Here is a 12,080-nt window from a genome sequence, read left to right as displayed (position 1 = left end):
CACCCACATAACTAATGACCTGCATTAAAGTCCTTCTTTGTGAATTAGCTGACATGGTTCCTGTTTTCTGGTTTGACCCCAAAAGATATCATCACTTTTAAAAATTTTTACATATTTGTATACTGGGTTGGATATAGAGGGAAAATCAAGAAAGAATCAAATTTTACTGATGGCTCACCATGGACTTCCTGGGGCTTGGCAGTGTTATATGCCTTGTATAGTTTAGTCCTCAGAAGACAACTGTGGAAAACACATTATCATTATTCTCCTTTCACAGAAAAACCTGGATATCAAAATGTGAGGTGACTTGCCCAAGAATACAGAGCCAATAAGTGGAACGGCTGAGATTCTAACTAGGTTGTTTTTACTTCTTTATGGGTCATGAAATAAAGACCAGGCTGGGACTCCCTTCTTGAACAAATACTGGAGATAATGTTGTAAATATCAAAGTCTGTAGTACAAATGACTTGCATTGTTTTTACAAGCATTGAGTTAAATAGTGAAACAGCAGGTATATGTAACACATAATTAATACAAGCCTTAATACCTAACGATGCTTTGGAAAAACTTTTGGGTTCGCGGGCCTCTTGCTGTTGTTGTGGCCTCTCCCGTTGCGGAGCACAGGCTCCGGACGCGCAGGCTCAGCGGCCATGGCTCACGGACCCAGCCGCTCCGCGGCATGTGGGATCTTCCCGGACCGGGGCACGAACCCGTGTCCCCTGCATCGGCAGGCGGACTCTCAACCACTGCGCCACCAGGGAAGCCCAATTCATGCCTTTTAATTAGATTTTTTATGATTATTATTTGATGTGAAAAAACAAGGCAGAATAATAAAAGTATGGATTAGATTCAGACTTCTGTTATCAATTGTGATTCCACAAAGTCAAAACACACATCCGTCTTAGACCTCAACCATTTTTATTTATTTCTTTAGCTATCAGCTAGAATATTCTTTCTAGCATTATTATTACAAAGAATCTTCCTTTCATAAAAAATATCTCCCTACGCTCTGCTATAAAGAGTAAAGGGCACTGAAATAAGCCTCAAAGCACTGAATTGGAGTCTTGGCCTTAACTTTTACTAGATGTGTGACCTTGAGAAAGTTGTTTCAGCCATCTGAGGCTCAGATTCCTCGTCTAAAAAGAGGAATAATTATATTTTGTCTACCTCCTACAATGGGTCATTTTGAGAATAAAAAATAATAATGTAGATGCATTTTAAAAAATACAAATTGCTCTACAAGGATCATGTTTATCAAAGTACGTTTACATTCATGACTGCGTTTTTATCCTCAGAGCAATCTGCCGCAAGTGCTTCCCTTCGTCAGCAAAATGCATTAATATGAAAAAGGTACGTGTGAAGAACAACTTTACAAAAGCCATGCAAACAGCAGTCTTGCTCAGCCTTAACAAATGGCAATTTGCGAAATTGGTGGCCGTGCTGCGCATTTCCGGCTACTTGCACATAAGGCGGTTCCTGCCTATCCCAGCCTCATGGCCAGAGAAAGCCAACATCTGGAGTGAAGACACAGAAAATGCCAACATCTGGGATAAAGGCACAGAAGCCAAGTGCAGCTGAGAACTGACGTTGTGACCAGGTGGATCGAAACCAAGTGCAATTCTCCCATCTTACGATTTTACGTGTCCTTCCGACATTTTCCAACATTAGTCTTAATATTCTATAGCTTTGTCCCTCTCCTTTTACACTGCAGAGTCCTAGGAAGCCAGAAGTAAAGTGAAACAGAAAAAAAGGTTGTGGAATTTCTTACATTTATTTAAATATCTAATATCTAAGGGCGCGTCCTGACTTCGACACTTTGAAAACAAACAAAAAGAAGCAGCTACTCTTCCAGGAGCAAAGAGGTGTGTTTCTCTTGTCAACTCACATTCACCAGTTTTGCTAGGGAACGTCAGCATTCTGGATCCGCTGAGGAACTGGATTCCCTTCCTCTCTGATCTCCAACACCCGTTTCATCTTGCAGTTTCAACACCTATTTGTAAGTGCCTATGTGCCTGACACTGAGCTGAGCGGGGTGCTAAGGACACCTGAGATTAAACAACGCTCATGCATTGAAAGAACTCTCAGCCCCCAGCCCCATCCCTGCCCCCCAGTCCCCAACTCCCACCAGGCACGGCTGTACTTTGGGGCAAACAGCATTGCTCAGAGCACCAAATGCTGCTGCTGCCCATTTCCCCTCTGACCTTGGCCCAGGTCAACTTTTCTCCCTCCTCCCTACTTACAGAAAAGTGATTACTGCAAGTGGGCAGAAAAAAAAACAAAAAAAAAAAAAAAAAAAACATAAAGAAGAAGAAGGGGTTCAGTTCATCCCATTCAGTGCTATGATACAAGTTCATATGCATTTCAGTTGTCAGAATCCAGAGGGATTCACGGAAATGCCTTCAATTTTAAAGGCTGTGCAAACCTGGAGCTCACATTCAAAGAAGGCTGACTTCCAGCTGCTTTATAACGATTTTAACGGGACAACAGAGCAAAGCGTCTTCCTATTTTCAACCCTAGCAATTTGGTTCAAGCGTGATCTCAGCCACTTTAAGCTTTGATATTTCTAGCCACCTCTTATGCTGTATTTTCTCTTAATGCCACCAATCATGTGTGAAATTCTGTTGCAAAACTAATCTTTGTGGGAAATGATATACAATGACTTCTTTAAAGAGAGACAGAGAGGGCAGTGACTATGACCTTTGTTGTTTTTTGACATGCTTTTCATAGTGTAATACAGATGGAAACAGCTCTTTCTCAAGGTCAAAGTCGAAATAGTTTTCTGCTTATACAAGCATCCCTCTTTCTTAAGCAGGAAAAGCCTTGAAAATTATCCTCATGACTTGACTTTAAAAACCTCTAAGGTATAGAATGGTTGATAAACTTGAAAACCAGCTGTGCTCAAAATACAGTTTCATATCCATCTTATTAAATCAATACTTAAAGTTTTACCTTTCAAATGATGTGAAAAGATTTACGAATATACAGAAGATGTGAATGAGAAATAAAATTTGGGTATTTATATAACAAGGCACTGTTTTAGGATCCAGTGTTACACTCACACACACACGCACACGCGCACACACACGCACACATATATTCTAGCCAACACACCTGGTCTTATCAAGGGAGATTTCAGTCAAAAGCAGCTGTGACCAAATATTCTGCAGTGGAAGTCAGAAAACACTAATTTAAATTTTTCACTTGTTTTTTGGAACAATTATGCCACCCACAAAAGGGTAACTTTGCAAGTCGTCATTATCTCATGAATTTTGGAACTTGTCCCTTAAATAAACTCATCTCGTTTCCATGTAATTACAGCAACTAAGAAGGCCCTTTAAAAAAGAAGAAAAACTTAGCTCAAAATTTAAGGGTCCTAATTAAAGAATCCATGTTACTGACATTTTGATCATCCTTGGAATTTGGTTCCCGAAAATGAGAAATTCCTATGAATCTGAAAGAGAAATGTCTTGAGAGGGTTCTCTTAGATTTCAGTTTCCTGCATCTGATGCTTTCTGACAATATTCACCTGTCACATCCGCCATCCCTGTTATGTAGTAATTGATTGCATGTCATTTAGATTAATTTGTAATAACACACAATGGTAATGACTTCAAACTTCAAAAAGGGTAACCTGGGCGAACAAATTCCTTCCTGAATTATTCTCTCCCGCTGGCAACCTCGGGGGAAATAGAAACACGTCCAGAGTGCCTGAGGGACTCAAGTAGACCTAATTCCCCATAACAGATCACCTAGTACCAACTAATTAGGATGAGTTAAATGTTTCCACTGAAAACACACACACAAGAGGAATGTTTTTCTCTGCTGCCTGCTGTTTTCTGCTCATTTCCTTCCTTGTAGCCTTGCCGCCTAACTGCTTTTCTAACACAAGCAAAAGTGTAAACGCTGACTGGAGAATGTTCTAAACATCCCAGCGGAAAAACAAAGTCCTTCCTATGACAATGTATAAACGTGTCTATTATAGGCAGGGGAATAGGCTGCTGGTCTAGAATTTTCCTACGAGATCTTTTTTTCTAACTGTTGTATTAAAAGCTTCCTCCATCAAGTATTTCTTGTTATGATATGCACAGCGCTAAGTCTTTTTCAGGTTTTTCTAAGGCATTTTAAGGAAGACAGCTGATTCACAATTAGCACCACGCTGCACTTGAACGGCTCATTCGCACTTTCTAAATTTTGCTCGCCCTTTTCTCCAGGTTTAATGAATATGCCATGAATAGTAGCATTGAGAGGGAGCTCTAATGTTTGTCTCAAGTTCTATTCATTTGTTTAAGATGCATCCTTTCTTTTTGCAGCAGGATTCTCAGGGAGCAAGCCCTCACCCCTGCTTGGCTGTAAGTACCCCAGAATCTCCATCTGGTTGATTTTCGGGCACATCGAATTTCCTCAGTGCCATCAGGCTCCCATTTTCTCTCCTGATGGCAAAGGGCTGTGACATGACACCTCTCTGGCAAACTGTGGACAGTTTGTGAGGTTGGCAGGACCACGGGCAGCCATTCATCACTCCAGTAGTGGAGAAATGTGTGCAGCCAGATGGAAGGGGAAGATGATTCAGACATACTGGAGACAGTACATGGTTACAGCCTTCTGCTGGGATGTACCTGCCCTTCATGCCAGCACTGTCCCCTGACCCAACTGTAACCAGGTGGCATGGGGCAGGTCTGCTGTACTCACAGCCAGCCAGGACCGCTCCCTTCATCCAGTGAGAAGTCTCCCAGATGCTTCTTGTTATTTGCGGATCAATTTTTTAAAAATTTATTTTCTTATTTATTATCTCTAGGTCTCATTTGCAAACCGGGGATCATAATACTACTTTTTTTTTTTTTTTTTTTTTTGCCACATGTGGGATCTTAGTTCCCCAACCCGGGATTGAACCCGGGCCCTCGGCAGTGAAAGCGCAGAGTCCTAACCACTGGACCACCAGGGAACTCTCTATTTCCGGATCAATTGTTAACGGTTCTTCATCCTCGGCACATGCCATTTTTAAGTCTGTCAAATATTCCTGCGGGTGGAGAGGGTAACTTCACAAGTCTTTATGATTTTCCCTTGCTTTTACAGTAAATCCCAATCAGGTTGCTTGCTGGGATTTCTCCTCTCTTCTTTCTCCCGTGTGAACCTGATTCTTAACTCCAAGTAATGAATGCGAGATCGACAGAATAAGTAACAGACGTATCCACGGTGACTGAACAGCAAACTCTTAAATTACTGTGCAGTAAGTGCAGATGAACAATTATTGAAAACACTGCACTAAAATTTCAGTAGGAGATAAGAGTGAGGCTTAAGTCATTAAAAGGGTCCATTAGCCTCGTGAGTCTGAGACAGCACACTCAAAACACGAGTTATTCTGGAGAACTGGAAATATTACTTATTCCACCAACTTGCACACACACAGCTGACTCCAGCTGAGAAAGGACAGGGTCACAGTGTCCAGCCCCTAAGGGGAAAGGGTCTACAGAGAAGCAGAGGCTGGGCCAGTCTGTCCAGGCAATGAGTCTTCAGTGAAACTTGAAAGGTGTAGCAGGCGAGCAAAACTGACAAATTAGATTATTTACAAGGGAAGTAAATACCCTCCTTGCATATCAATTCCCAGGGTGTTAGAGCAACACCACGCTCTCCATCACTCCCTGCTGGGGACACAAATAAAAGACTTCTGACACCTCTACCCCATTCCCGCAAATCACCAGAAAAGCCCAAGAATTCAGCCCTGCTTTCCTTTTGTCCCTGTTCTCCCTGACCTGATAAACCCTCTGCAGTTCAAATATGAAGAAGAAAGTCACGGGTGACCAAACTGCAAAGTGAAAGCACTGTTTTGAAAAAAATTACCTGAAATAGCTACACACACATAAATACACGTATGTGCCTACGTACATACACACAGACATACATACTGTTTAGGATTTGCAACATTAAAATGCTGTTGAATCTTAACACGCCTGGGTCGTATTGTCAATTCTGACCCTAGATCGTGGACCACACATTTTATGAGAGACAGGTGGGCTCCCAGAGCTCTGGATGCCAAACAGCTTGAGCGAGGGGCTGCATAACAGAACCTGAAAGAAACAGCATTCCTAAATACACACGATTTCCTCCGAGAATATAAAACCGTATCTCACGCCGGAATTATGGTAAGACCGAACCGTGCTCATGACACAGAGGGCAACTTTAGCCTTGCCTTTAAAAGAGTATAGTTTCATCTGAAGCAGGACATCATATTTCAATGTGTGCTATTAAAAACTTGCATTACACAGTGAAACTAATTGCCCTGTGAATCACCCTGCTTTACAAAACGGCTGGACTAGCATGCAGTTAATAATACGAGCTAGCCCAGTGAATATTTCTCCAAGAGACACAGGAAAATCCAGTACAGCACGGATGGCCTCTGGACCAGTACTTTTACACCACTGCTCTGGTTAACACTACATCCTCACCACCATCACCTTAGGCATTGTTGCAAGAGGTTGAAAACTTAAGCTAAAATTAAAATCTTCCTTTCCATCTCTCAAATACCAGTACAGATGCTGAAATGTTATTTTGTCCAAAAGGCATATTATCTTTACAAGCTTTTGAGCGTGTCAGAAACATTCACAATAAACACTTGCTATTTTATGAATTGTCAATTCACACGCTTACCACCTCTATCACTACCCCCTGGAAAGAGTGTTAACTCTGGATTCTGCTTAAATGTGTCTCTCCAATGAGGAGCCTTTCTTTAAAATCGATTTTAGTTATTTTTAAGACTTCTTTCCTAACATGACGCAAATTAAAGGGAAATCAAAACTGCTGTCAAGACAACTAAAAAGCACTCAGCTTCTGCATACTTTGGCAAACGTTTCAAAGGCTCGAGCGAACAAAACAAAGCAAACAGTACGCACAGCAATAAACAACCGAGAAACTAATACTGCCCCAAGTTTCTCGAAATAACCTCTTTAATTGAAAAATGACTCTAGCTTACATATTTCCAAGCAAGGCAACTGATCACCCAGAGCATTTGCATCATGGAACCCTCACCCCTCTTCAGCTGCTCTCACAAACCTTTTAATATCAGAGAGATGCCCTTAGGTGATGATGCGGGATGAAACTTACAGAAGGAAAGCATAACTTCAGGGAGGAGGAAAGGATATTCCGTCTAATCCTTGGCTTCGTATTTAGGGAAGGGTTTTGCCTTCTCCCCATCAGTAAGTTGCAGCGTTACAGTGCAAATGTGCAGCTCCCAGCCCACTTACACTGCTCCACTAAGAGCCCAGATCTAAGCCTCAACGTGTTTTCTGGAAGGGCAGGCAGCTCCGCAGAAAACCTAAGGGAGGTTTCCACCACGGCACGCAACTAAACTGCACAAACCTTTAACAGCTCCAAGACCTCTAAAGGTTTAAAATAATATGCATTTTGTGCCAGGATGCTCTAGCTGGATGGAAAACTGGGATGCTGTGGAAGGGTGCTCTCAGCTGTCCAAGCACCGCACACCAAAGAATGTTTTCTTTCCCTTTCTGCCTCAGAATTAGGGGAAAACCAAAATGCTTAATGAACCGTAGATATTGACTAAGCTTCCACAGCGTCCATAGTACAGAACTTTTACATTCCATTGAGTTTGCCCATGACTTTCCCACGCCGCACCATTTCTCCTTCCTCACCTAGCTAAAAAAAAAAATCAACTTCATCACACAAATCAAGGCAAAGTTTAGCCACCCTCACCCCTGCCCCTTTCCTCTTCCAACTTCAACTCCTCTACGACTAACAAACAGCCCCGATCGTAGCACAAAGGAAGCTCCTAGGGCTGCACCAGCTGGGTCCTCCAGTTGCCTGCTGAAGGTAGGTTTACTGGAATAGATTCTCGAGGCTTTGCCGAGATTTTCGAAAGGGCTTGTCTGCCCTGATGAAGAGCTGGGCACCCTCAGCATGACATCATCAGCGTGAACACTCACCAAAATACATTATGCTTCTCATTAATCAGACAGCCGGAACCCCACCGCGGCGTCTTCAGCATCAGCTCGCACCCAGGGCTGCCGCGCAGAGCCAACCCGTTTCATGCTACATTCGGCGGAAACGTCCCCGGCGTGGAGAGCAGGGGCGCCGAGCGTGCCGCCTCCGCCGCGGGATGAGCGCCTCGCGGGCCGCCTTTCCCGGGCTACGGTCCCCGGCGGCTGGAGCGTGCACTCGGGCTGCCTGCTGCACTGCCCATCCTTACTGTAATCCGACTCCTCCTTGCGATGTCCTTGCTGCGCCTGTGACATCAGGACTGAGAGTACTACAAACAGACCCCCCCCACACTCCACCCCACCCCACCCCCGGTTCGCCGCGGCTCCGGGAGGTGCTTCGATTGCCTGCCTGGACCAACCATGGTGCTCGGGAAGCGTTGACGAGCCCAGAGACCTGGGAGGGGGCGGAGTGAGGGGCGCGGGAGGCTGTCTTAAAGAGAGAAGGGTCTCCAGAGGCACTGAGGCGCGCACGGGGGGAGAAATTCACCGGCGGGGGGGGGGGGGGGGGGGGGGGGAGGGGGCCGGGGGGGGGGGGGGGGGGGGCGGGAGGGGACAGGGTTAAGGCGACTTCTGTCACTGACGTGTCATTAGACACACTTTTATCCCGCCCCTCCCGCGAATGGCAGCATCCCCGCCCCAACTGAGTCTCCCCTCCCAAGTTTAAAAGGCAGTAGGAAGGGGAATGGTGCCTTGTGCCTGCATTCTCTTTGCTGTAGGCTTGAGGGTTGGTTGTTGTCTGTGATGGTTTACCTAAAAGACTCCAGGGACCATGCTACGGTAATACAGGTTTCCACTGAGAAGTGATCAGATCACAGGAACCCAGCAGTTGGTGAAGAGTTGTTTTTATTTCTTGAGTATTTTCTGAGCTAGGTTGATAGAGAAATGTAAAGAAAAATAACTGGTGATGAAAGTCACCTCGCACCTGCACGAGATCACATTTGCTGCCTCCCGAAGCAGGTAGTAGAAAGGACACTGAGGCTGAAATGATCCCTGACCCCTAAAAGGGAGAGACATTTTAGCCTGAAAGATAACCAGAATTGTGTCATAATTCAAGTCTGGTCACCAGTATAATATAGACACACACACACAAGCACTCCCATTACATTTGAGATGAACAGTCGAGAAAGGCAAAGCTTAGCCAAGAAGCTTAGCCCTTACATAGAAAAGGATGTTAAAAAGAAATCCCTGAAAGCTGGACTGATTAATATTTCAATGCTCTGCACTGAAAATAAACCCATAGAGCAAGTTCAGTTTCATAAGGGCTCATCTCTTTGGGGTCCAACTTACCTACTGGACCATTTAAACTTAAACATTTCTACAAAAATCTATTAAACTAAGAACTGAAGATATTGATAAACCATAATGGAAAAGAATATTAAAAAAAAGAAAAAACCAAATAAAAATTAAAAAAAATAAAGAACTGAAGATAAAGAACTGTAGCCTATGGAAGCAAGCAATTGATATATTTTAATAGGAGTTTTGGTAAGCCATGGTAGCCAATATTTCTCCATTGTGATATTAAAATATTCCATGGTCTTTCCTTGCACAGTTCTGTGTCTGTTGATGGGTTTAATACACTGGGGGGGGGGGGGGGGGGGGGCTGAAGCTCATAACAGCTTGCTCTGCAATCTTGCAGTGGATTACAAAGAATTTGGTGAATGCAAATAGATAATCATATATAAATCAGAAACATTACAGCGAGTCTTAGGATAAATCTGGTGATGCTCTTTTAGAAATAGTCTTCATTTAAAGCAATTTGGAGGAAGAAAATGTCAATAGTAAAGAATATTTACTTTTTTTACTCCTATTTTAAAATTAAAACTAAAAAGAATGTTACAGGAAAATCCTGAAGAAAACACATAAGTGGTTTTCCTTTTGGACAGATGGAAATCATCCAAAAGTACAATTATTGGCCTTTCCCTCAGGCAAAAGAACCATCTGTGGTAGAGCTTATTCCTGAAGCTCATCAGGTGTCTTGACGGCCTACGTGGGCTAGGGGGCGCTGTAGTTTAATGTTAGAGTTTTTGGTCCTTTCGACTTCCTGTAGTTAGAAGGTGGAAGCTTTTAGAGTTGCATTTAAAACAGGAGATTTAAGATACTTAAGGACTCTCTTAATAATTAATAACACCCTTGAATTTGTGTGGCATTCTGCAGTCACAAGGTCTTTTCACTTATGTCATCTTCCTTGCTAACAAACTGAGATCTCCAAAGGCGTATATTATAATCACAAGAACCTGAGGCTCAGAGACTTTAGGCAACTTTCTCAATGATGTCAGTGAATGTCAATACAGAATAGTTGTCTTACTATGTGTATGTTGACTTTATGTTCAAGTCCCCAGCAGAGCTGTTTATTCAAATATATAAATTCTAAATTTTCCGTTTATAATGGCTCAGGTAAAGATCTCCCCCAGTCATATTACATCACTGCATGTTCCAGAAAAAATATATATATTTATATGGTCATGAAAATAGAGGCAGAGAGCATTTGGTACTAGAACATTCCAACCTCTGCCGGGTCTGAAAGAGCAGTGTGTCGCCTCTGAAAGAACATGGCATCCAAGGAGCTGAGTGTTACATTCATACAATGGAATTCTGTTCAAAGAAAAAAATGAGGGTGTCTGCTTTATTTAAACACGTGTGTCCCATCCACCTCCAATTCAGGGTTATCTGGAATGTCAAGACCTCCGATAGAAAAGTTGCTTATTTCTGGATGGAAAACAAGTGGTTTTTATTTTACTTGTATACTTATTATCGTTCCTTCTAAAATTACTTTATGTGTATATATTATATTTATAAAGAAAAAATGCGACTATTTTTATCTTGAAACAAAATAACATCTAAACAAAGGCACAGCTGAGGTTGGCTAGACGTAGGGTTGTGGACATGACAGCCGTGCCTGAGAGATGTGCCCATATGTCACCCCCAGGAGAGGACCCACCAGCTCCCAGGGAAGGACCTCGTTCACACCCGTGGCTTTGCTCTGTCTCTCAGAAAGTATAAGAAGCTGAGAAATTCTGAGGGGGAATAAGGTAGAAATAGACCTTTCATGAGTAAGACAAAGGATGCCCTAAAACCAGTCACATATTTGGACTGAAAACATCATGGAAAGATGTGAATTTTCCCTTTGCTCAGATATCCGGAGAGCTGCCTGCTTGGATTCTCCTGTCTCCTGAAAGCCTTGTTCAAAGGTTTGTCAGGGTAGTCATTCCCAGTCTCCCTTCTAACAGTTCAGACTTCCTTCCTCCTTCCCCTGGCTTTTCCTAACCCCTCACCACCCTCTTAAGTCTCCATAACATGTATCACCATCTGACCCACTACTGTGGACATCTGTTCATTTTGATCTCTCTCCATCAGAATATCATCTCCACGAGGGCAGATGTTCACTGCTGTCTCCACCATCCTTACAAGGGTATCTGGCCCTTGCTGCTACTCAATAAACATTTGTGAATGAGTGAATGAATGAACATAACCGAGTACAGCCTTACTCTGCGTAAAACATCATACTTTCCTATGTGCCTGCAGGCAAATCTTTGAGACTGATGGTGTTTGATGCAAACTGTTTACACAAATTGAGTGTGCCCATGCTTAGCAGCAGCTGTTCTCACATTCCATGCAATACAGATGCCAGGTGGTCCTGCAGACCACAGTGTGTGAGCTTGCTTGTCCTGTCTCGTAGCTGAATGCAGCAGTCATGCAGCCCTGACTTAGCAGAGCCCGTTTATGTTGCCTTCCTCTGCATCTTAGTTTTGTCCACTTTCATCTCTTCCTTATGTATCCACAGTAAAGTTTTATCCAATGTTCCTTATCCAGGCTTGCCCAAGGCCAACCCATGCTCCATATTAGATCCGTTATTATCTTTTTAAAACAGATGTGATCAACTCACTCCCTTGCTTAAGACTCTTCATTGTCTATTTCACCTACCAGGGTATATAGGGCCTTTCACAGCTAGCCCCTGATTACTTTTCCACTTGTGAATGCTTGATCCTTCACAAGCTACTCCAATCCCACTGCAGGACTACAGTTCCCCGAAGGCTACACTCCTCTTACCTGCTGTCTTTATCTGGACAGTTCCTATTCAACTTTGGGGGCTTT

At 43.2% G+C, this 12,080-nt stretch overlaps 1 protein-coding gene across 2 annotated transcripts in view; it reads right to left on the bottom strand.

The window, feature by feature from the left end:
- The window catches only part of ZNF385D (zinc finger protein 385D), a 336,432-nt gene extending 328,065 nt beyond the window's left edge, over positions 1-8,367 (bottom strand). Inside the window, exon 1 of one of the 2 annotated variants that reach the window (XM_027086528.1) lies at positions 7,935-8,367. In XM_027086528.1, coding sequence (XP_026942329.1) covers positions 7,935-7,956 — 22 coding nt within the window. In that variant the 5' untranslated portion in view covers positions 7,957-8,367. The remainder of the gene's footprint in view (positions 1-7,934) is intronic. The other variant, XM_027086529.1, reaches the window with a different exon arrangement.
- Positions 8,368-12,080: the final 3,713 nt, after the last annotated feature.

The sequence above is a fragment of the Aethalodelphis obliquidens genome, unplaced genomic scaffold (assembly GCF_003676395.1).
Source record: "Aethalodelphis obliquidens isolate GAN/ISIS:26980383/991018 unplaced genomic scaffold, ASM367639v1 scaffold56, whole genome shotgun sequence".
Lineage (NCBI taxonomy): Eukaryota > Metazoa > Chordata > Mammalia > Artiodactyla > Delphinidae > Aethalodelphis > Aethalodelphis obliquidens.
The sequence above is the reverse complement of the archived record's forward strand: the minus strand, read 5'-3'. Positions and strand labels throughout refer to the sequence as shown.